This window comes from Haliaeetus albicilla, chromosome 2, assembly GCF_947461875.1.
Source record: "Haliaeetus albicilla chromosome 2, bHalAlb1.1, whole genome shotgun sequence".
Lineage (NCBI taxonomy): Eukaryota > Metazoa > Chordata > Aves > Accipitriformes > Accipitridae > Haliaeetus > Haliaeetus albicilla.
Window position 1 is genome coordinate 76,644,912 of NC_091484.1, and position 25,716 is coordinate 76,670,627.

The window sequence follows — 25,716 nt, forward strand, 5'->3', positions numbered from 1 at the left end:
GGCATGAGGGTCATTAATAATGCAGCCTGCAGAAACGAGGGCTTTGGGACATCTTTATTTCTCACCTTAATAAATTGCATCCTTCGGAGGCTGCTGAAGTGGATCTCCCAGTGCTGGAGATCAATAAAGCTTTCTGTTTCTTAGGTTGCTTTTCTTTTTAAAACGTTTTTGTCAAACACTGACTGGGATGGGCAGGTACTGTGTTTCTGTGAGAAACCAACCTGTGAAGCTGTGCCTGCCTACAGCAATGTTACTGTAGTTATTTTAAGAGCTTAGAAGAAATCCTCTCCGCAGAGCATACAAGGAAATAGGGGAATAAAGGAATAATGGAGAACTGCTGTATTATACTACAGCGAAATTGTGAAACCTTTGGCCAAAATCCTTTGACCTAATAAGCTTCCAAAGGGTCAAAGTTTTATCCCCAAAGTGCTTGACAGGCACATGAGGATGATCAACATGGTAGAATCATACCAACACTTTAAGGCCACAGATTTTACTTAGTTTGGTTTTTGAGCAACTAACCTAAATAATCTTTGCTTTGCATGACTGCTCCACCTGCTTCTCAAGACATCATTTCTTTGGTGCCATTTCTGCTGAGCTTAAATTACATATTAAACCCAAGGTGGGTGCAAATGAAGACCTGAACAAAATTTAAACTTGATCTTATGTGAGGAAAGTAAAGGGAGGAGGTTGGAGCAAGAAGAAAAACTTCTTTTACTGAACACTTCACCTTATCTGACCTTAATTTGCTGCCCAATATAAGATGCTATTAATCAACTGAGTGTAGCTTTGGCACACTTTTACTGTTTGGGCTGAAATTTTTCATGCTGTGTGCCTGTCTCAAATCTCTCTCTTCCTTTCCCTTGCTCCCTCCCTCCCTCCTTCGTGATAGAAAATATAGAGAAATAAGGCACAATTCATCTGATGCTTTGAGATACATAATTTGGGATGATCTGACTTGTGCTCTGAACTCTGCTGGCTGTACTGGCTGTGTCTTAGTGACTAACAAGGAATCTGTGGAAATGAGCTCTGGTTTAGAGGTATACATTTTAATGAAATGACTCTCACCCAAAGTCCTGAAAGACCACCCATGGGGAAGAGGCATTTCCACCGTGTCTTTGAAACATGAGTCAACCTACTTAAAACTAAGCAGTGGGCTTTTTGGAGAAGAGGGGGATTTCAGCCTGATTGAATTTACATCCTTATTTCCTAGTTTTTACGGGCATGCATGGCAATAAAATGTCGTAGCTATCCAATGGAAAGGAATAAATAACATTTTACTTGTCTTCTGGGCTACATGGGATAGTCCAGTTCCACATGATTTCTAAAGGAAAACATGAATCATACCAAGTTCAGTTGTATCTCATCTGATGACCATCCTATCAATAAACTTCATCATCACATGTCTTTATATCCATAATCAGGGTTTTCAGGTTTTACCTCAACAGCCACATTCAATATAGCAAAATAACCCACTTTTATAGATCCCATTGACTCCTGTTCCCACAGCTTCTGCATATAAGAAGAATTCTGCCATAGTAAATTGGAGTTCCACAGAAGTAAAAACAATGCTATAACAGATACGACTGGTCTCGTCTAGTTTTTTTTGGTGGGGTTTTTTGTTTGTTTTTTGACACCTCTTGAATTAATAAAAGAAGAGAACGTGTCATATCTCAGCCAACAAATTTTGCATGTACCTGTATGTTTATGTTTGTATGTATGTTTATATTAAACTCTTTTGAACCTGCATTGTTCAGATCTTCCCAGGTATTCACTTAGGGCCATATTCTGCCACTTTATAGGACACTACAGGGTCAACTTATCTTCTAGAATTGTCATATAGAAATCCATGAGCAGGTCAGGAAGATGAATATAGAAATCATCAGTTTTAATCACAGGCCGAGAAGATGATTACATGGGAATGCACCACTTCCATTCTTTTATATTTACCTTTTTTCTAGAAGCGGTAGCGCTGCTTTATTCAGAATAATAGTGAAGCAGTGGTGTGTTGAATTAAGCTGAATATTTACGTTATCCAGGTTTTAGTTTTTAAAAAGTAATCCCCATAAGAATCTTCACTGCTGTAAGTCATGTGTATTCACACCTTTTTAAGGCACTGGACACTCTGAAGTGTGACCTCCACTAAGACATCATAAGTGCTCTGAACCATGGCTTGGGAAATCAGTTTTATAGTGTGGAATAATTTTGCAATGCTACCCAAGTTATTAGGAATTCCAGCTTTTTCAAAAGGGAAACTATCTAGAGACAAGCTAAGAAAATGGGATGAAAGTGTTGGGATTACCTGCAACATTCTCATCATTGTGTGATCTGATGTGTCCTTGTCACCTGCTGAAACAGAAGAAAAAGAAGAATCCCATAGCATTTTCTCTAGACTCATTACTTTCTATGTCAGACCAAAGGAAGGAGACTTGGACCGCCTTTTGTGAGTGGGAACTTTTCTACTGAGGCTTGAACTCCTCCTGTCTGTCCATGTGTCTAAGCTACAATCACCCTCATCACCCACTACCAAGAAAAGCTCTGCAACCTTCACTGTCCCTAGATAACTAGGAGCAGGAAAGGCCAAGAACACGTTGCAGTTTTCTCATTGCTGTTTTCTCCTGAGACACGAGTTCACTCCGTGCTTTAAGGTGGCTGGACGGGAGCCAGCTCTGAGTCGGAGGCCATGTGATTGGGAATCTATGTCTATTAGCACTGCAATAATCCACAGGTCAGAGAAAGCAGTTTACAAAATATTCACATTATAAAGAGTCCTCTTTAAATTCTAAGCTGTTTTGACTATCCTCCTCTTTCTGGAAAGTGCTTCCAGGGCCTGTTTCTGCTGACGGTCTGAAGCTTTCTTGTAATTCCCAGCTTAATGTATTCTTGTCCCAACACTGACTTTAATTTCAATTGCTTTTCTTCCTCCTTTGTTTATACTTCTGCTATGCTCAGGGCTGTCCCTACTCAACACAGACTCTTCTAAGCTAATCAGACCAGTTTTCTGCTTTATTAGCTCTCTGTTTGCCAAGATGAGTAACACATAGTCGCAGAGCAAAGCAAACCCATGTGCTGCTCATCTTCTGTTTGCTATGAAGGGACCTGAGGGAAACTAGCTTGGATATAGATGTTTCACTTTTAGACAGCCAAATTTGTGACATGAATATCATCCCTGGTGTTGCAAGAACACGTGCTGTGGAAGGTCCTAATACTGTCCGAATGTAATGAGTTCATTAACCACAACATGGGATACAGCTGAGCGAACTTAGGCTGTTTGAGGTACAATAGAAAAGGAGGACAGTAGGAGATGTGGGGGGCAAAACAGGAATTATGTGACTTGCTAGTGCTTATGCAGTGGCTTAACTTTATCTTTTAGTGTATGAATGAAACTGTCCAAAAAAAAAAAAGTATTTCCATATCCCTAAGGACAGAAAAGACAGGGTTGTGTTTCCAGACCTGTTCTGAGATACATTTCCCTGAGAACTGAACAATACACATTTGAGGAATCACAAAAGTAGGGGAATGCTTTTCCTACCAAGCAAGGAGACAGGAAACATATTATATCTGTTCTTTTTTTCATCAAGATGGGCTGAACTTTGGCCCATGAATGCTTTGTATGTTGGTGTTTAGAAGTGTGGAGGAAGCCAATGGTTGTTCATCTGGGTCATCACCATAGACTGCCAAGTTGAAGTGCTCAGTGAAGTACATGCTGTTAGAAAGGCTTGGCCATTTGCATTGGAAAATAACAAGGAATTGTACAAATAAAGCAAAGAAAGATCATTTGGTCATCCTATCTGAACATCTTGGCAATTTCTCCAAGCTTCCAAGCATCCTTCTGTCAATGCCAAGGTTATATCAGACTTTATTGCACATGAATGTCACATATTCATTAATTGGGCATCAGGCAATTGCTCATTGTATTTACCACCTTCCAAAGCAACAGATTACTCCTTTTCATTGCATATTTTATTACTTTAGTTCTGCTTTGAGATGAGAAGGGTAGACTTGTGTTGTAGTTTAACCCCAGCTGGCAACTAAGCACCATGCAGCCACTCACTCACTCCCCCCACAGTGGGATGGGGGAGAGAATCAGAAGAGTAAAAGGGAGAAAACTCATGGGTTGAGATAAAGACAGTTTAATAGGTAAAGTAAAAGCTGCGCATGCAAGCAAAGCAAACCAAGGAATCCATTCCCCACTCCCCACGGGCAGGCAGGAGTTCAGCCATCTCCAGGACAGCAGGGCTCCAGCACGCTGAACGGGGACTGGGGAAGACAAACGTCATCACTCCCAGTATCCCCCCTTCCTTCTTCTTCCCCCAGCTTTATCTGCTGGGCATGACGTCCCATGGTGTGGGATATCCCTTGGGTCAGTCGGGGTCAGCTGTCCCAGCTGTGTCCCCCCAACTCCTTGTGCCCCCCCAGCCTGCTCGCTGGTGGGGTGGGGGTAGAAGCAGAAAAGCCCTTGGCTCTGGGTAAGCCCTGCTCAGCAATAACAAAAACATCCCTGTGTTATCAACACTGTTTGCAGCACAAATCCAAACCACAGCCCCATACTAGCTACTGTGAAGAAAATTAACTCTATCCCAGCCAAAACCAGCACAACTTGTTTTCCAGAGACAATATGAGGTTGATGTGCTCTTGCTGGAGTTCAGAGACTGCATCTTGCCCATGGGCCACCACCAGCTGTAGGGCCACTCCTCTGGAGAGTGCCGGTACTAAATAGTGGAATGCCTTCTCAAAGATACCCCTGGTATTTCCTCACAGCTGAGCATGCAGCACCTAGGGTCTGGGGAGCAACAATAGCTTCATAATGACAGCTTTATCTCAAGATAATCAGTTCAGCACATCAACAGAGCTAATTAACGGTGTTAAGAGTCATCACACTCCACTAAATATATTATTTTTCAGTTAAGGAGTTGGTTTGAAGGTACTGTACAAGTACTGCACTTGAGACGATCTTCAGATACAATGGGAATAAAGTGCTCTGGTCCAGAGCTGTATTTTTCTGCTCTTACCCTTTCCTCCGGCTGTGACAGATGTCTGCTCAACAGTGATGCTGTTGAGCAGAGATATATCAAGCCAGACTGGTTCAGAGCAGAGAGCGATGGCAATGCATAGGTAACAGCGTCCTTACAAGCTCCTACGTAAACAATAGTTACAGCTATAGCCAGGGCAGGAAATGCAGACCAGCAGTCAAGGAAAGCAAATTAATCAATAGCTCTTGTAAAACTTGGATATGGCAGGTAGAGAACACATTTTACTGGTTGTGGAGTAATGATTTTGAAGGACCTTGCCAAGCAGCACTTAAAGCTCTGCTGGAATGGAGCAGCACGTAGTTACCTTTATGATCCCATATTAGTTGCATATTAGCTATGAAGTAGCACATACATCACAGATGCTTCAAAAGGGTAATTGACCTGCCTGTGAAGATAAAAACTTCTCATATCATTTTTTACTTTGCCTACTAATGCTTCTTAAATGCGTGGTAGTTTATAAATATTTCCCTGCAACTGAGTATCCATGGTCTTTAGTTAAAGAAGTCACGCTGTTTCACCAAGTCTGTGGGGACGTTAACAACATAAGGGCACAATAAATCTGATAGATAATACAATAGGAAAAATAATGCTAATCAAGGCAAGAATTGCTGGATGAATTTTATGGGTGATGTTATATGGGAAATCTGCCAAGAATAGCAATCCTGTGCACAGGGAGTTATGAACTGTATTCCATAGTCTCTGCTATCATATGTCTGTAGCTGCTGTAGTTGCAAAGATAAGCTAGAAAATCTTGACCTGTAGATGAATGATCCACTCATGCCCATCTGAATTTTCAGAGAGCCTGAAGCAACAGTTCCAACAAACAGCCTTCCAAAGTCATTATAATGTCAAAATACTCAGAAAACCAGAACAATCCTTTAGATGTCAGTAACCTTCAGTGTTTTATCATACCTGTATGGGTGAAGAAGCATAATATGAAGGAGAAGAACTGTTATGTCGTGAAAATTTTTATTACTTATAAAAGCAAGGCATTTTAACTGGAGTTTGCTTGAAAAATCAAGTGTTGGTTAGTTTTATATACTATGTCCCAGAAGTGCATAAACTTTCAAAACTCAAGAAAGGTTGTGCTTTATGATCACACATATGAATGGATGGGATATAGTGGATTTGGATTTTCAAAAATTTTTTTATAATGTCCTTACTGAAGAAAGATTCTACCTTGAAGGAAAGCAGGCATCAGCTGAGCTCAGAAGAGCTGAGTGGCTCAAACATGACTGATTTACGTTAATTTAATAGGTTTCCACACATATGCTGGCCTAAGGTAACTTTTCGTGTGTTCTCTTTTCCTATGGTGAATGCAGCGCAATGAAACTTAAGCTTACTGACAAAACTAACCCAAAACTAAATTGTACGTCTGTGAATTTGATGTGAACCAAGAGGGACATATATACTTACTGCGTATCAGCTGCAACATAGTAAGTTTGTAAGCTGTAAAAAATTTATCTTGTGTCTGACCCCTAAAAAAAGAGAAAACAAAGCAGCAGGAGTTTACGATTCTTTCTTAAAAGTAATAGTGAGTGCCACAACAAGCTATGCTACCCTAATCTCATGTAAGGTCTGAAAGTGAACAATATATTATCCAAATTTGCAGATGAACAAGAAATGAATCAGATCTTCAGAAACTGTGACTTGGTATATCCTTCTTGAATTGGCTGTACAACACTTTTTAAAATCTGTTCTAGAATAGTTTTGAGAGAAATTTTTGAAATGTTAGGAAAATTCTGCAAAGCTAGAGGGCTAGGAAATACAAGAGCTGTCAGGTTATACAGAAATGATAAGGAGTGTACTTTGCAAGGACAAATTAAAATACTCTTACATCTTCAGGGAATTTCAATTTAATTGAAACCACTCAAAGGAAAAGAAAAAAACACTCCACCAAAATTACAATCAGTGCCAGCTGAAGTAAAACATACACAGAAGTTATTAGGCTGTGTTAATAAAAGGAATGAAGATAGTACTGAAAGTAAGAAAAGGCCATGACATAGATGGAAGTCAGTGCTCTGTTGTGCTTACCATTAGTGCTTTGGTGTCTTAAACTTTGGAGATGGAATTTTCTTTGTTTGTCCTCATCAGCCTAAGTAGAGGAAAAAAAAAAATAGACTCTTTCAAAGCAGTGACTCACTTTGTCCAAAATCAGGCATCTAACATTAGGGTATAAAAATTGCTCCCTGAGGATACTTACCTCCATTGACTGTAAAGAGAGCCTGGGTAGGCTGGGCTGAACTATAAAGGTCTAACATTTGGATGTGACCAGTGCTGTTTAATGGTTTCTTTAATGACCAGGATGATGGGGCAGAGTGCACGTTCAGGATCTGGGAGGAGTGGTTGATAGACCAAGTGGTTGGTTGTTCTGTTATTCAGAGGGAACTAGACAGGCTGGAGAAATAGGCAGAGAGGAACCGCATGAAGTTCAAGAAAGAGAAATGCAAAGCCCTGCACCTGGAGAGGAATAATCCTATGCGCAAGGGCAGGCTGGGGATTAGCTGGCTGGAAAGCAGTTTTGCAGAGAAGGACCTAAGGATCCTGGTGGACATGAGGTGGCCAAAAGCATCATCCGCTGCATGAGGGAAAGCGTTGGCTGCATGTCTCAGCCCTGGTGAGACACATCTGGGGTGCTGGGTCCAGCACTGGGCTGCAGAGTACGAGAGAGACATGAACACACTGCAGTGAGCCCCGCGAAGAGCCACAAAGATGATTAAAGAATTACAAGGAGACACTGAAAGAGCTGGGGCTGTTTAGCTTAGAGAATGGAAGATGTGGGGGGAACTTACCAATGGGTAGAAATATCTGATGGGAGAGTGTAAAGGACATGGAGCCAGGGTCTTCTCAGTGGTGACCAGCAACAGGACAAGAGGGAAAAGGCACAAATTGATATATAGGAAATTCAACTTCAAGATAAGAAAACACTCTTATTGTTAGAATGATCAAGTACTAGAACAGGTTGTGCAAGGAAGTTGTGGAGTCTCAAGATCTGGAGATATTCAGAACCTGATTGGAAATGGGTTTTCAATAGCCTAAGTTACCTGCTCTAACTAACCTTGCTTTGAGCAGGGGAGTTGGACTAGACAATCTCCAGAGGTCCTTGCCATTGCCCAATTCTGTGAATCCCCCTTATCAGTTACTCTTCTTGCAAAACCACATTGCTCTGATTTCTTTCCTACACAAGTCCTCAGGGAAGTCAGCGAAACTGATAATCCTACTTCATGCAGAAATATTCAAACACCTGGACTCTCATTTGCATATAGGAGTCACACCATCTGCAATTCACCACTTCTTGTTTTTGTAATCACACCTCTATTCTCATTTTTAAAAAAGGGAATTATAGTAAAATTCATATGTGTTTTCTGCATGCTATGCAATGAAAAAAAGGAAACAACAAAAAAACTATTCCTCCAGACGGGAAAAGGACTGAGTATTGCTGACATACTTGGTTATTCTTTAACACTGAAATGCCTAAGCCAGTCAGCAAGTTGAATATATTTCTTTCAACTATTTCCATGCAAAATTACTACTAGCCCTGTATCAGCTCCTTTTAAAAATTTTATTGCCTGAAGTCAAAAGCAACAATTTTCCTGAATGGTGAAAACACTGGATATTAGAAAAGACTACCTGATTACATCTGTCATTAGTGGACGTTTTGCAGCACATGACCCCCACATCAGTTCATGTGTTAGAACAAAGGCTGGATGTCCTACGGACTGCATCCTTCCTTCTTGTATTGGGCTTGTATGGCAAGGTTTTGGTAGTGGGGGGGCTACAGGGGTGGCTTCTATGAGAAGATGCTAGAAGCTTCCCCTATGTCTGATAGAGTCAATACCAGCCAGCTCCAAGATGGATCCACTGCTGGCCAAGGCTGAGCCCGTCAGCGATGGTGGTAGTGCCTCTGGGAGAACAGATTTAAGAAGGGAAAAAAAAAAGCTGTGCAACTGCAGCCAGCGAGAGGAGTGAGAACATGTGAGAGAAACAGCCCTGCAGGTGAAACAGCCCTGCAGACCCCCAGGTCAGTGCAGAAGGAGGGGAGGAGATGCTCCAGGCACCGGAGCAGAGATTCCCCTGCAGCCCGTGATGAAGACCACGGTGAGGCAGGCTGTCCTCCTGCAGCCCAGGGAGGTCCACGGGGGAGCAGATCTCCACCTGCAGCCCGGGGAGGACCCCACGCTGGAGTAAGGGGATGCCCCCCAAGATGGCCATGACTCCATGGGAAAGCCTGTGCTGGAGCAGTCTGTGCCTGAAGGACTGCAGCCCAGGGGAAGAACCCACAGTGGAGCAGGGGAAGAGTGAGGAGTCCTCCCCCTGAGGAGGAAGGAGCGGCAGAGACAACATGTGATGAACTGACCCCAACATCCATTCCCTGTTCCCCTGTGCTGCTGGGGGAGGAGGTGGAGAAAATCAGGAGTGGGGGAAGGTGGTTTTAATATTTGGTTTTATTTCTCATTATCCTTCTCTGATTTGTTTGGTAATAAATTAAATTAATTTTCCCCAAGTCGAGTCTGTTTTGCCCGTGACAGTAATTGGTGAGCGATCTCTCCCTGTCCTTATCTCAATCCAGGAGCCTTTCGTTATATTTTCTCTCCCCTGTCCAGCTGAGGGGGGGAGTGATAGAGTGTCTTTGGTGGGCACCTGGCCTCCAGCCAGGGTCAACCCACCACACTTTTGGACAATCCTTTGACGAAATCCAGGTTGCTGGTTGCCATCTCTTTCAGGCAAAGGTGTGGCTTTTCTGCCTGAGGCCCTCAAGACATTCATGTACCGCTGAAAAGGGCCGACTTGTACCTTGTAGCAGTAAATCCTGTCTGAAAATCTACCTCTTAGACCTCCTGATGTAATTACCCTTCAAATCCTGTTTTGTCATTAACAACAGACATGGTGAGTGGAAACAAGGACACTAAGGACTTTTCCAGTTAAGCACACAAAGTGAATAAATGTCTTCTTGGTTTTTAAAAGAAAGATAGAGCCAGATTCTCAGCTGCTGTGATCCATGCAGATACTTTAGTATCAGTGAATTTAAAAAGACTAATGCAAGTAAATGAAAAGAACCCAAAATATTTAAACTCCAGAAAGAATAAGTGGCATATTAAATACTGTAAAAAGGCCATGATGTTGTTCTGTTTGTTAGCCTTAATAGGATTGCTCTTTACAGACTACTTCTATGGGAAACTTTAGAGCTCTTGCTGTCTGGTATTCAGTTAAATTTTCTTTTAGTTTTTCTGTTAGCTTAAATATTTCAGCATCAACTTATTGACACCCTAAAGAGTCTAACTCCTTCTCAAGCCTTTGTGGTAGGTCAAACTTTGCTATTTTGGGTTTCATATTGCTGATCTGTATACTTCAGAAGAGACTGGATGCAGGGTTATTCTGGCCAAATTTCGATATCCACAATGTAAACGTCAACATATGAGCTAGCTGTTAAGAATTCCTTTACACTCACGAGAGAGCATTAGAAGTTTAAAGTAGACAGTTAAAATAGGTCAGACAAATTGCTTTCTTCACATGTCTACTTCTTTCTGTTGACTACATAAAAAGAGACTTGACAATGAGCTCATATGTGAGTATGCATCTTCTAGATTTCTAAAATTAGGTGACACGTCCTAGGTCACTGAAGTATCGCTTCCCCAACTCTGCTTATTTCTTGCTAGCAAGTGTCTCTGTTGACATGAGAAGGATTCACTGTGCCCTTTAATATAAATTATTAAGCTGGCATACTACATTTAGGAAGTTTTAGGAGGGAAATAATAAAATGCACTGGATTTCACACCTTGTATTGAGACTCTAAAGGAGATAGATAATCAATTACATAATTACCTGTTCAGATATTAGCCAAAGATGTCCATCTAGCAAACTTTGTGCCATAAACAGCTGTGTAGTTCCCTTCCCTGGGGAGAACTTGGAAATGCCAAGGGAACGGTCTGTGAGCCAGACTGACTGATGACGGTTGGAGTATTTTCTTCAGCATCTTCTTTCTTTTGCACCCCATCATTGTCCACCCATGTTTATTCTGCATAGGGAAATATTCTTCACGTTGCTAGGAAGTACTGCGATAACTGTGCATGAAGTGGGTGACTTTGCTGCAATGTAGAGTATTCAGTCTGCAAAAGCTCAATCGATCCTGCATGTTGTCAGCAGCTTTCAGATTTCCACACTTGGGTAGTAGCTCGACCATGGTGCAGGAGAAGGATGTGGTGGGCAGCCCTCACAAGACACTGAATTAAGATTACTTGAGTAATGAACTCACATTTGGTCATCACTGGTCTAAGCCATTGTGGGTCAGCTTTGAAATTTATTGCTTTCCTTTCAAACCACTGGCACATGTCCCAGAGGACCATAACAAGGAGCCTAGCAGATCAGGTTGTTTCCATCTTTTGGGTGAGATCTCAATAACAGCTCATAACTGCCTTATGAAGTAACTAAAAAAACCTCCTTCATTCATCATCTTAGATGGGTACACTCTGTCTGAGGTGTTGTATGACAATTCCGCCCATTACTTGATATGGTGAGGTTTGATTCTTTTAAGCAGTGATTCTTTTATGCCTCCTTGGGAGTAGGCACATCCTACTTGGAAAGGACTCACTACCTGTCTTTGTTGGTTACGACATACTGTGCACTGGGCACTTAAGGGCTTTTCACCGTGCAATTCTTCTCACCATCCTTTAGGCTTCTGTAACATAGTCCACGTATGAGCTAAGCACTCCACAGTCCCTTTTTAGACAGGGGAAAGAAATGGGCCCTTGCAGCAGAACTTGTTTTGCCAGAGCTTTTCCAGCCTGCCCTTGAAGTACCCATGATTTGCCACTAAGTAACACAAAGAATCTGCTGTGGCACTGGGAGTGTCTACAGCAGACAAATAAATCCACCATTATAGGTGGTGAATTGCTTTCTTAAGTCATTAGCTGACCAAAAACAAGTCTTTTTTTTTCTTTTCTTCCTGTATTTCAGCCATGCTTGAAATAATTGAAGCCCATTCCATTTTAGTAACAATCAACAGATTTTCAGATTCTCAGACACTTCAACAGCCCTTCTGTTTCACCAGACATAACTGCTTTGTTTTTTATATTGGGGAATTGTACATGCATAATTGAAAGGTGCAACCCCCATGCTATTGGCTATTCTGGCTTCACTAATTTTAGTGACAGTAGCAGATACAGATAAAACAATAACATGAAGCACCAGTGTCTCTAATTTACTAATGAAGTTACAGGATTTGGCTACCAGTGACATCAGAAGATAATATGATAATTCAAGCTTCCCTTCCAAATCCTATATTCATATATTTATTTCTTTTCCCAGTACTGAATGGAAATGGAAATGCTTTATAAACATTGCCCATATTTTTAAAAAGTTCATTTTTCTAGCAAAACATAGCTGATAGTACCTGTTTGTGAGATAACTAGCCTTTTATTGGTAATAAGTGGACTCTGCACCTATGTGTACCATACATGCTAGGAGCTGCTAGCCAATATACACAGGTTCTGCTGCAGGTCTGGGGCATAAGTTCACAGAACTGGTAGTTGTTATTACCTAATAAACACTTGAGTCTCTGTGGACGACATGAAGGCCTCAGCCTAGTTTTTGATACAGGTTTCCATGACTACCTTGAAGGCAAAAATGAAGACGCTTCTTTTACTTTCTCTGCAAAATGTGAAAGGCAATGAAATGGTTTGCAGATGTGCTTGTTGCCTCTTTAGAAGTTGCTTTGAAACTAAGATAAAACAGAAAACATCCATTCTCCACTTGTCAAACCCAGTGAATGCCAGGTTAAAGTAAAACTGGGACTTTAAATATTGGAAAGAGTGTATTCTAAAGGTTACCCCTTTCCCACAGGGTATCTGTGCATCCGTTTAGTCAGGCATCTCCCACCCTTCCATTGTATTTAAATCTTATTTCTGATGTACTACAGTGTCAGAATCCAAGGATAGAATTCAATTTCCACACCACTCTCTGGGCTTCCTGGACTGCGCTGCACACAGGAGTCCAAATGACCAAGAAATAATTTCAAATCCAATGTCTGCTAATGCACCTGTCTGGTTTTCTGTTGCTTCTGTTAATGGAATGACTTTCTTGTTCCAACTCACTGCTCAATGTCACCACATATGTTTGCTGTCCTCCTCAGCTGAGATCTTATCAGTCCCTCATTATTTGATAAACCATCAGAAATACAGTTAAGTAATTAAATTTAGTACCAGAGCAGAGCAAGAGTGACTGATCAAGTAAGGATGGAAGAGAGCAGATCAGTTTAGAGGGTATTTTATGAGTCATTGTTCTCCATTTAGTCAGGGTCGGGATAGAAAAGACAAAAATTTAGAGCATGCTTAATTTTCCTTTTTTATTTTTTAATTGAAAGACTCTCTCATTTCTAAATGCTGATGTCTTGGCAGTATGTTGCGGTCAGTATAAAAATTGACTGCCCTGATCATAAAAGTTCTTTTACATTTGCTTTTGTAATTCTTTTATTTACTTTCTGTCTTTGGTCTGTTTTCTTTTCAGTCTTTTCTCCTTTATTATATTTCCTCACATTCCCTCTGATATTTTAAATGTTTTTCCAATATACCCTTGCTTTATTCTTTCTCTAATTATTTATGTGTCCTGTATACCTGATTTATTATTATCTATTATCCCTTTCTTTTCTTCTCTTCTCTCAAACATTTACTTATCTGTTTAAACATTTCTCCGGTTGTGAAGATGTATGTCAGTTGTGTTTGTGCCCATGGAGGTGATAGGTGGTGGCATGTAGGAAACCAACATCAGACAAGAAGATTTTAAAAGGGGCCTCGGCATTCAAAGGCTTCATTTACACTTGGAAATGAAACAGATGAGAGGCAGTTCTCTGGCTCTGAGACAAACTGGTGTAGCACAGCTCATGCCCATGGGGCTAAGATCTCATACCATCCTAAGCAGAGAGGTTGCACCTAAAATACTATAGATATTGCAAAGGACATCTGGCAGAGCTTATCTTGGAGGAATTAGGTCTATGGGGTTGCGATACACTGAAGAGGTGTAGCGGTTAACCTTGGTTGGATGCCAGGTGCCCACCAAGCCACTCTATCATTCCCCTTCCTCAGCCGGCCAGGGAAGAGAAAATACAATGAAAGGTTTGTGGGTTGAGAGAAGGACAGATCATTCAACAATTACCATCACAGGCAAAACAGATTTGACTTCGGGAAATTAATTTAATTTATTACCAATCAAATCAAAGTAGCATAATGACAAATTAAAAAAACAACACCTTCCCCCCACCCCTCCCTTCTTCCTGGGCTCAACTCTACTTCTGAATTCTCCACCTCCTCCCCTCCAGCAGCACAGGGGGATGGGGAATGGGGGTTGGGGTCAGTTCATCACACGTTGTCTCTGCCGCTCCTTCCTCCTCAGGGGCAGGACTCCTCACTTGTCCCCTGCTCCAGTGTGGGTCCCTCCCCAGGGCTGCAGTCCTTCAGGCACAGACTGCTCCAGCGTGGGTCCCCCATGGGGTCACAAGTCCTGCCAGAAAACCTGCTCCAGCGTGGGCTCCTCTCTCCACGGGGCCACAGGTCCTGCCAGGAGCCTGCTCCAGCGTGGGCTTCCCATGGGGTCACAGACTCCTTCAGGCATCCCCCTGCTCCGGCGGGGGGTCCTCCGCGGCTGCAGGTGGAGATCTGCTCCCCTGTGGACCTCCCTGGGCTGCAGGAGGACAGCCTGCCTTACCATGGTCTTCCCCATGGGCTGCAGGGGAATCTCTGCTCCGGCGCCTGGAGCATCTCCTCCCCTCCTTCTGCACTGACCTGGGGGGCTGCAGGGCTGGTGCTCTCACATCTTCTCACTCCTGTATTCCAGCTGCAGTTTCTGTTGTGAAGGTGTTTTTTCCCCTTCTTACATATATTATCCCAGAGGCACTACCACCATCACTGACGGGCTCGGCTTTGGTCAGCGGTGGGTCCGTCTTGGAACCGGCTGGCATCGGCTCTGTGGGACATGGGGGAAGCTTCTAGCAGCTTCTCACAGAAGCCACCCCTATACCCCCACCCCCGCTACCAAAACCTTGCCACACAAACCCAATACAAGGTGATTCATCTCAGGTGAGGGACAACTGGGGAAATAAAACTAACGAATATGAAAGTATATCTCCATACTAAAAAACTGACTGTAGGTAAGGCATCAAATGAGACCTCTGTGTCACCAAGGTATCAAAATCTGAGGCAGGAATGTGTTTTAAAAGGTAATGAGGGTTGGATCCAGCCAGAGATTGAGACAGAGAAGTTCTCTTGAATGAAAAACTGTTTGAGGAATCATCATGATTTGGAGCGAGTGGGAATTTTTAAACAGTGGGTTACGGCAGGAGGTGCTAGGATGGAGCTAATGTCAGGTATGCAATTCTGTTGACGTCCTCACCACCTGTCTAACTCCTTGGTAGAGACCAAGCAAAGGAAGTCACAGATATACGTGCCACTGTTGTCCATAAAGCCAGTGCTTTCTTATGTCATGGCTGAACCTTTAGGCTGACAGTACACTTCATTCCTTTGCACCTCTATTGCCGAGTTCTCGGAAAGCTATCAGATTATTAACAGCTCTGGTAATGGATTTTGTTATCTGGACAAGTGATCTCTGGGAGTAAATCATCATGTCATATAGTCTCCTAAAAAGCCCCCAGACAGTCGTGCTTTTGAGACACTGCTGAAAATCATGAAGGTCAAATCATGACTTCAGAAATGAAGCAGACAGGTCCTTTTTCTCGTTCAAAATAATCTATTCTACCTTTTCTTTTGGTACAATTTAGGTCTTTGCAGCTACAGAACCTGTTTCGGTAGTTTCTATGATACAAGTTACTGATAATACAGACATATCCTTTGGCTTTAAATTAAGTATCCAAGGCCATCTATAAGAGCTGCAATCCACACAAGTATGGTTGATCTCTAATATGTACAACTCATAGTTCAAGTGTTGCGTTCTCTGTTTTCTGTCCTTTTATTTTTCATTCTCTTAATGTTTTTCATATTTAAAATAATTTTCCTCTTTCATTGCAGAGATCTGAGCCTTGATTTGAAGACCTTAACAAAAAGATCTGCAGACATTGTGTGCTTCAGCCCTAATAATAGCATTAACAAGCAAAACTTGACTAAAGTTCAAAATTAAGAGATAAGATGGCCATCAATCGGAAGATCTGCTTCTTTACTCTCATATTGCTTCCCATGGTAAGGAAAGATGTTTTTATTTACTTATTGTACTTATATAAATACATGTTCTCAAGGCCAGCACTTGCGAAGAGTGAAGGATCTGTTGCTCACGCTGATTCTGGGTTTTTCTGTGTGGCCCCATAGGTTCTGTTAAGACTTTTCAAACCTCCTTTGTGGGTGCAGTAGAACTGTGATCACTGCTCATCCTGTAGAAGGGCAAGTCAATTCCTTGAGAGGATTTGTTCACTGTTTGGATCTGAGATTAAAGAGAAAACAAAATGAAGTAATAATAATTAAAAAAAAAAAAATAGTGGGGCTCCTGTTTCAAATTCATCGGTTTAAGATTATTTTTTCCAGAAGGGGGTGATAAAATTAGAGATTCCCATCAGCCCTGTGAAACCTAAGCCTTGAAATGTTTCAGCCAGTGCTTTTGGATGCCTCCATTTTCAGAGGGCCAATTTTAAGAAACCATACAATTCAGCCTCTAAAGATACAAGCACTCAAACTCTTTCACCACTTTTCTGAAGACCTTCAACTCTTTATGAAGATTACAGGGATTTATTTTCACCACAAGTCTTTACTTACTAAGTAACATGCTGTCCCATGAATCGCTCGTTTTTAACACGTCTGGGGATTGTAACTCTATTCCTGCCCATTGTCCCCCTATGCGTTGTGGCTGTATCTAGCGTCACGTAACAGCCATAAGATCACTGAATCAAGCACGCTTTTTCATTTTATAACTGCCATGAACAATATACAACCCCTACAATAAACTTATCTTGCATTTCAACTCAGTTCTTTGCTAGACCATTGTTCATAGCTGTGCTTTTCATCACTTCTCAAGAAGCATTGCACAGAGGGATACTGTGACAAATAGCACCAGTATTTCAATCCTCTATCCCATTCTCATTAATAGCCTTCTATAACTTCCATGCAAATGCTTTAAAATTGCTTAATATACAGATATTCTCATGTTACTGCATTTTAATACCTAGGTATTTTAAAGCATTCTTGACATATATTTTGTTTTCATTTTTAAATAAGAACTATTTAATATGGTATGATGTAACCAGAGTATCTTTTAGCAGTTTGTACGGAGTTTCTTGCTCGTCTGTATTGATTGTGTGACCTGTCTTTTACGATGCATAACGGACAGCATACAGGTCTTTATCTTGGCACACAAAAATACACATTCTTTCCTCTTAGGTCTTATTTAGAGACCACTTGAATTAACTGCATAACTGAAATGTAGCATTATTCAGCTATATTCTGTAGAATAGGATTGGAACTGGTAGTATACTTCCATTCATCCAAATGGTATAGCACCTTGCCATACAAATATCTGGTCTTTGAATTTCTTTCTAGCACATGACTTCTCTGACTATTGCCTAGCTTTCTTGGTCAGGTAGAAAGTATTATTAACAAAGTGAGCATGTTTAATTTTTATATTGTATCTCTCAAATAATTATACTAGACTTCCTCTAAGCTAATGGGGAGGGGAAAAAAACCCCAACATTTAACCTGTTTTAGGTGCTTATGTGTTAGTATGAGATTCCCACCTTCTTGACTATAAAAGGAGGTTAGCTCAAATTCAGATGTTGGTTTTTTGGACATACGTTAGGTTACATAAACACACCCTGTTGCTTCTGGTTTGAGACCCAGAAATGACAACTGTCATGTCTCAGTCTCTTAGGAGCTCCCATCTTACAGCTAAGCCTAGGACAGCCTCAATGGTTCCTCATCTCTAAGTGTTGGCATCCTACACCGGCTGAAAGTAGATTGGTAGAGCTGCTGAATTCCCGGGTAGGCAAGCATTTTTTTCAGCCTGGAACAAAATTAATTAAATGGTCATATGAATGGAAAGGCAAAGGACATTTTTCTAAATGACCAGTGATCTTCAACGTTTCAAGATTTTTGGTTTCAGCTTGAGACAGCCAAAAGGTGTCTTCTTATTTAGAGGTGAACAATTTTTAATTAAGGGAAATAAATGTGACTGAACATATCTCTTGAGCTTTCAGATGGATGACCTTCCTGGCAAATGTAGAAGGACAGCAAGTTTCCAATTCCTAACATTTCAGGACATAACTGTGATCGCTGAGCTGGATAATTAGTGATCAGCTCCAGCTTTTGGAAAGAACAGCTCTCTAATGAAATACTATGAAGCAAACCAGAGCTAATAGGAACAAATATGCTTTTATATATGCTGTTTCTGCAATGTTTATCACCTTGTGTATCACTGCAAGGTTTTATTACAGTCTCTTGCAGGAACCCAGGTACTAAAGTTAATGATTTTATGCACATGAACTTGTGTATTTGCACACACACTTTGTTGGTCAGCGAAAAGACTTATGCTTATGGCAGCCATTGTACCATAATTTGCGTATAGATTCATTCCTTATTACATCTCTAAGCTTCTTTTCACAGACTGAGGTTCAGGAATGATGTAATGTTATTTATGGTTCTTCCCTTGCTGGGACTCCTTTGCAACACTTGTGGTAGCATGTTTTCTCTCCACTGGAACACACACTTTCTCTTCAAACCACCTCTAATGTGCTGTGCTGATGTCCTCAAATTGGTACTTTTCTGTCATGCAGATTCTCAGATTTTCTACCGAGGGAGTGGATGTGACTTTTAAAAAATGTGGAGTAAATTTGAATGTCATCCTAGCCTCCAAGAAGTTCTGGAAAAAATTTTAACATTGCTTTTCTCTAAACATATCTGGTAGTGTTCAAGAAGTCTCCCGTTACTCTCAAGGAGAGCTCCTGTTTGCAGCAGTTGGGATTGATCCCCATTTTGTGGCACATGTCTCCATCCCTCGCAGTCAGCATGGCTGCATTAGCTCCTGAATCTGTGCACCTGCTTGGATGTGCAGATTTTGGCTTCGGTAATAGCCAGACCGATTCTACCCACAGAACACCAAAGTGCTCGGACTAATGTCCGCATTCATAAACAGGTTGAGAAAAGGTAAAAAAGAGGACAGAGTGTATTAACGGAAAGTTCTAGGTGGCCTCAAGTAAGGACTCACACCAGACAACAAGAAAATAATATGCTAATAAATAATTAGAAATGGGCATGTTAAGCCAATTCTAATTGTCAGAGACTGGTGTGGTTAGATTTTTTCATGTGTTTAACAGGCTATTCTGTATTTGCCTATCACAAAGGTATTCCACCTTCTTATTAATCACTTGGGACTGAAGACAGGATCTAGAAACATGATACCTGCTAGGCTTTTTAGAGGAATTATTAAGCTTTATTTTTGTCCCCATTTTAAATGCTTTCCTAGCTTTAAATATCTATGTTGCTATTTTAGCTGTTTTTAATCCTTTTTTTGTTAGCTAGCCTGCTTCTTTTCACTCACTGTCATTCATTTCTCTGTTTTGTCTGAACACCTTTTCATTTGCACATCAGTTTTCTTCATCCTACCTAGCTTTTGCTCCTGAATTCACTTTCACTGCCATTTTGATTTCTCATTCCATTAATCTATGATAGCAGTGGGCTTGGTTTTTTATTGGAAATATTAGCAAAAGTCATCATAACATTATTGAGGAGATAGGGTCCTAAACCATCGTTCCTTTGTCTGGTTCCAAATGTACTTGAGAAACAATGAAATTCATGACTCACAAACTTGGCTTAGTATATGAACTGAATTTTAAATGTAACTGCAATGCAGGTGTTCTAACAGTCTGTAATAATTCAAATGGATGTATTTCTTCAGCTAATACTTGGAATGTCTTGTGGATGCATTTTTAATATTGGTAAGCGTAAATGTTTTAAATGATAAGATATTCTTCATAGTATTTCATTAACTGGAAAACATATGTTCACTGACTTCCTTTAAAATAAAAAAAAAAAAAAGAGAGATGAAAAAGAAAGGTGCAAGTTATGACTCTTGTACACCAACATTGAAGTGTGATCGCTTTATGACCGTCGGTCAGATGGGCAAATACATATTTGGATGTGCAGACAGTATCTCACAGATCAGAGAATGAAACCTCAGTCTGATTATGTTTAAGCAATTCATTAAGAGGTGAGGAGAGAAACTAGACCTCTTTGCTCAGACCCTGTTTACTGAAGGGGGTAATGTTTCTCAGTCTTCTAAGGGTGTGTATAGCCTACAGAGCAGAGAGCTTTCTGTATCCTCCATCATTCTTCTGTAGCTATCACTTCCAGTGCCAGGCTATGTTCAAATAGGATCATCTACATTTCAGTCTCTGTCATTTTTTATAGATGAGTGACAGACACTCTATACAGGCACACTATTCTACTAGTTTCTCTCCAATCCTGCTATGTTTGCTAGAGCATCCATTTTCTGCTGCAGCCCAAATGTGAGCTTCCTCAGGCACAAACATAGGTGGTTGTGTTGGTCCCTGCTCTTTAAGCAACCTATTTTTTCCATGCAGGACTTAATGAGACAGCTTTTCTTGAATTTATCTGCCTTATGATTTGTAACATCTCATAATCCTATTAGAGAAGTCGTCTGTAGGATTGCAACCGTCTCTAACATAATGCACGGTTAAATGGGACTTCCCTGTTACTTATGTAATGCAAATACAAGTGTGTACAAATATAGCTAGGGAACTGCTGGGAATGTTCTCCAGAGGAGAAAAACTCAGCTAGCCAAGATGTTACTGCTGCTATAATACTGCTGCTATAATATAATACTGCTTCTTTTTTAAGGTGATGGTGCTGTGGGCAATCAGCAGAATATAACAACCTCGTAAAAGCCTATGCCTTGTTTAAAAAAGAAAAAAAAGTCTCAGGATATATGATAATGGGTAAGGTAGTCTCAAAGAGAAGGTTCAGAATTTCTGGTAAGGTGTATCACAAAAAGCATCTGAGAAAATCGGTGTTGCAAAACAGTGAGAGTGCCCTTGATACCAACGAACTTCAAGCACCTTCCCTAAAAACTAGGATCCTAGGTTCCTGATGATCCTTCACCTCTCAGTTATGTGCGATAGGTGCTTACAGAGAGTGACAGTGATAGATATCTCAGGGTGATACCTCCACCTGGGATATCTATAAGTTCCTGCATTTTTCTGAGAAAGCCTAGCATGTTGACACTCCTATCTAAGATGCCTGAAGTTGGTGGGAGACCTCGATGTTGTGTTGGTTGCTCTGTCTAGTACGCTGGCACTTCTAATCTCACACTGGGTACATCAGGTGTCAGTTATGGTTATTGCAGAAGCTGAAGAAAGATACACTTGGTTAAAATTTTTTAAGCTTATTAAGCTGATTTGCACAAAACAAGAATGACAACCAAAAAAAGAAAGTCTAGAAATATGCATATTCTACCAACATGTGGTTCGCTATGCACAAACACACATATCTACATGCAATTTTCCTTATTTAGGCAGGCAAGATATCTAGGTCTTAAAAATGCATGGCAGCAGGTTACAAAGCAGAAAATGGTTTCACTACATAAATGTGTTCACTTTTTTGCCCTCTGGTAATAGTAATAATTTCTGTGACAAGCAAATAATATGATGACAACACTGATTTAAGGACATTAATATGAGTCTTTTCCCTGATGGTTTTGTATTCATGAGCTTGGAGGAGCATTGGATAAGCAGTCAAATAACAAATTGGGAAATAAAAAAAAAGATCTCTCAGAAAAGGACCCTGTAAAAAAAAAAAACCACAAAAAAAACCCAACCAAAAACCCCAGAAATCAGAATCAGTGATTTTTCACATTGCTCAGCTATTAATATCCAGCACCTGGAGGGATATTATTCAAGTCTCTAGCAAGTGTGCTGGCCTGCTCTTCCTAGGGTTTGCTGAGTCAGCAGCCGAAGAAGATTTACTGTGGAGTCAGCTTGAAGACATAGCTGCAACGCAGAAGTAATGCTACATTAAAAGGAGGGGGGAAATGGAAGCAAAAGAGCAGGAAGAGTGGAAAAGAATATGAAAAAAACCTGTATTTGCATCACTGCACTGTTAGGGATTTGGTCTTTTATATGGCCTCCTGCGCCTCTCACCAGGCTTGTAATAAATAATTTCCTCCCAATCCTTGAAATAAACTCTGCCGCTTCTCGGAGTGAATCTATATCCTACGGCAAGAATTGGGGCCTTCCTGAGGATCCAGTAGTGATGCTGTAAGCCTGCCTGGGGGTCACACAGGATCAGTGCTTGCCCCGGGGTTACCCACCATGAGGTTCTCCAGGTGAACTGTCCAGAGGTTGCCTGTGCAATAGCCGTAGGGTTAGGAAGGAGATGCAAGACAGCTTCGAGTGCTTAAGGCTGCTTCCAGGGCTGCTTTTTCAAAGCAGTAGAGACATGGCTATTTAATCAAAATCTGTGAGGCCCATTAAAAAACACTGCTAACCATAAAGCCTGAGTGTTACTATCATTGTAGTCCCCAAGGGCACAGAACCCAACTCAACAAACCCCTCTCTGTGTCTCTGGATGAGGGGTGAGTAGCTCACTCCATGAGCTTGTGCTCATAATCCTGAAAAGAAAATGGGGTTTCTCTCAGATTTTGTTTTGTTGTTTTTTTTTTTTCATGCGGAAATCACTCGGAAGTGAGGATTTAGAGATATGGGTCCCCTTCTGTACTAAAATATGGTGATCTCTGTGATATATTTATTCCATGCCTTACAATGTTAATTTTGTCTAAACCAAAGAACATCACCTTCCTTAATAAATGCGACCTGCGTCTGTACTTCTCTGTCCATATTAGAGCTGAGTTGTGTACCAAGCTGATGTCAGGAAATGTACTTTGGCCAATATTTAACCACCTAAATTCTGGATATCTAGATTAAGATATTTACCTGTATTAATATACACTAATGATGTTTCTATACTCAGTGGCAGGGACAGACACCTCCAGATACTGGTATAACCCATCCTAAACCCCTCTAGGGCTCTCCTTACTGCAGGGTCACAAAAATGAGCTTAGACTCAACTTTGGTTTCTTTAGATTTTAGAAACTTCAACTTTATTGAGCAGTATGTTACATTTTATGAATGTCATGTCAATGATGAATAGATGACAGTAAGTAAGTCACTGTTGCCCAATTGATTGTCTTGCATTATCAATATCCTGGGACTCATCTTCATAGGGTGGTTTATAAGTTTATCACAAATGCTGGTTACTACCTTTCATGGAACACATTTTTAAAATCAAGTATTGAATGTCTGTTCTTGTATGGGTTAAGGCAGATGCCAGTGGATCATTGTGTCTGTACTGAAGAAAAATAAAAAATGCACACCATGAAATACTTCAGGATCTTAAAAAAAAATGAAGGAAGATCCAATTTAGGGAGAACAGGAAAAATATTTTCCCCACTTCATAACATTTAAAAAATATTTTGTAGTACTTTGATAGAATTATTATTTCTAGTAAAGTTTAAAGAATTTCATCTCAATTTCAACCACTTTTCCCTTTTTTTTTGTACAAAATAAGATTTCTAAATAAATATTGTCATCAAATAAGACAATATGGAAAGGCAGCACTTAATAACTCTTCTCCCTTTTTAAAAAGAAAAAATGACAGCCTTTTTTTTTGTTGTTGTTATCAATACGGTTTAGAGAGTAAACTTAATCAAAATGTTGTTTTCTGAGGGAAAATAGTCTCATTTAACATCTTTCAGCCAGATTTCATTTGTGTCATTTGGTGGGTTTAATGGCTTCCCAACCTTTGTACGTATTCCATGGCTGTGCTCACTGTTCCAATATACTGTATTCACGTACATTTATGCTGAAAAATTCTGCTGAGGATAGCAAAGTGATAAAGTTTTTTACTGTTCCCAGCCTTCCTGATAACACATTTATGCAATGCTCTTTTCTGTCAAACATTGCTCAGTAGTCTTCTTTTGGAGTGTAAAATTCTTATTAATTCTCTAAGAGCTTTAGACAGAAAAAGAAAACACTTTAGCTTCTGTTTACTCTTTTCAAATGCTTTCAGTCCCACAATCTCTCTCTGACTCAGCATCTGCAGCCAAAGTGTGTTATTCAGGAGTTATTTAGGCTAAAGGCTGTTGCTTTCATTGTTTGAAGACTCCTAAAACAGTTTTTCAACAATTTGAGCTACTGGTATTTGCAGATTTGGGAAGGGAAAGTACATAGATATATTTTTTTTAATTATTCTTACCTGATAGACACATCTGAGCATGCTACATATTTTGGCATAAAACTGTTTTTGGCTTTCTTGTTTGCTAAGGGCTTGCCAGATAACTGATAATGCAAAATGCATATTGGATAAGATTAGAGATATGCTGAAGCTCAAGGGTATAAATTTGTGTTTACTTCCTCACAAATATTGAAATGTTCTTTTTTTCTTACTGCCCTCTGGCTGAGCTGATTTTAGTTATTATATCTCTGTTAGCCAGTTTTATGATAATATGTTCCATTACTTTTAAAAACTTAACAAAATACATGACAGTTTTGCATTGGAATAGAAACTAAATTCTCATGCAATTACAGGCTAAGCTACTCCATTTTACTATCTCTTCCAGCAATGTAGATGTGCAAAATCTAAATCTTTTTGGCCATCATATGTTGTGTATTATGTCCGAACTAATGCAGAAACACCAGGTGAACAAACTGCATGCTAATTTAAAATAACTATTGAAGCTCACTGCATATTTTCAGTCCAAAAGCTTTGACACCAGAAGTGATGAAGTTACACTTCATGCTGTAACTGCCTGTAGCTGTAGGTGTTCCCTTGCACACTCCATTTACAGAGCAGCTATGGAAGAAGCAGGAATATTGTACGGGCAGGCAACATCAGTGGGAATGGGCTGTAGGATGCTGAAGGGCTTTTGATACCCTAAGGAAAGCAGACTAATGTGATCACATCTACGCATATGTATTTATTTTTCTGTTCCTCCAGGTCCTTTATCTACCCCTAAATCCTGAATGCTATGAATGCCTTCAACTAAATTTGACAGAAGGACCATATTCTCAGACAAATTAATTTTCTAACACTTTCATATGAATGTTTAGGCAAAGACAGAGATTTTGTTAATTCCCTACAGAAAAATGAACTTCAACATAAGCTCAAGCCTCGTTAGACAGCAGAGTATCCCAACAGGAGCTCATCTAGGAGACACTGCTCCTTGCCATCAATGGCTAAAGCCTTGTGCTACTGCTCACAAAACTTGTCAGCTTTTTTTTTTTTTTTCTTAAAAATCTAACAGCTAATTCAGGTATCTGGCAATTCAGGATCACTGGCAATTAGAGCAGTTACTTAAGGCATGAGAGCTTGAAGATCAAATGTTCTTATTGCCCCAGATTAGTGCTCGATTTGAGCAATGCTGCAGGTTCTTGTTTCTCAGTTCTCTCTGCGTCAAACGAGACCAGCTGCACTGCCCTGTCTCAAAAAGGTGTGGAAAAGATAAATCCACTTAATACTAAGCTATGCTCAAGCATTAGAGTAATGGTGCCAAACACAGATGTGTGAGATATGTCTGGTTTGGTTAATCTCAGTGCTGCACTATGGAGAAGCACGTGCTGGTGAGCTGCCTGGAGATCTGTCCAGGGTTGAGGAGCTCTGTGAGACACTTGGTTTTCAGACATTCCGAG

At 40.5% G+C, this 25,716-nt stretch overlaps 1 protein-coding gene across 5 annotated transcripts in view; it reads left to right on the forward strand.

Moving 5' to 3' along the window:
• The window catches only part of ADCYAP1R1 (ADCYAP receptor type I), a 152,413-nt gene that overhangs the window by 18,112 nt on the left and 108,585 nt on the right, over positions 1-25,716 (forward strand). For all 5 annotated transcript variants that reach the window (XM_069778305.1, XM_069778306.1, XM_069778308.1 and 2 more), the window contains exon 2: positions 16,046-16,213. In XM_069778305.1, the coding sequence (XP_069634406.1) occupies positions 16,163-16,213 (51 nt within the window). In that variant the 5' untranslated portion in view covers positions 16,046-16,162. The remainder of the gene's footprint in view (positions 1-16,045; positions 16,214-25,716) is intronic.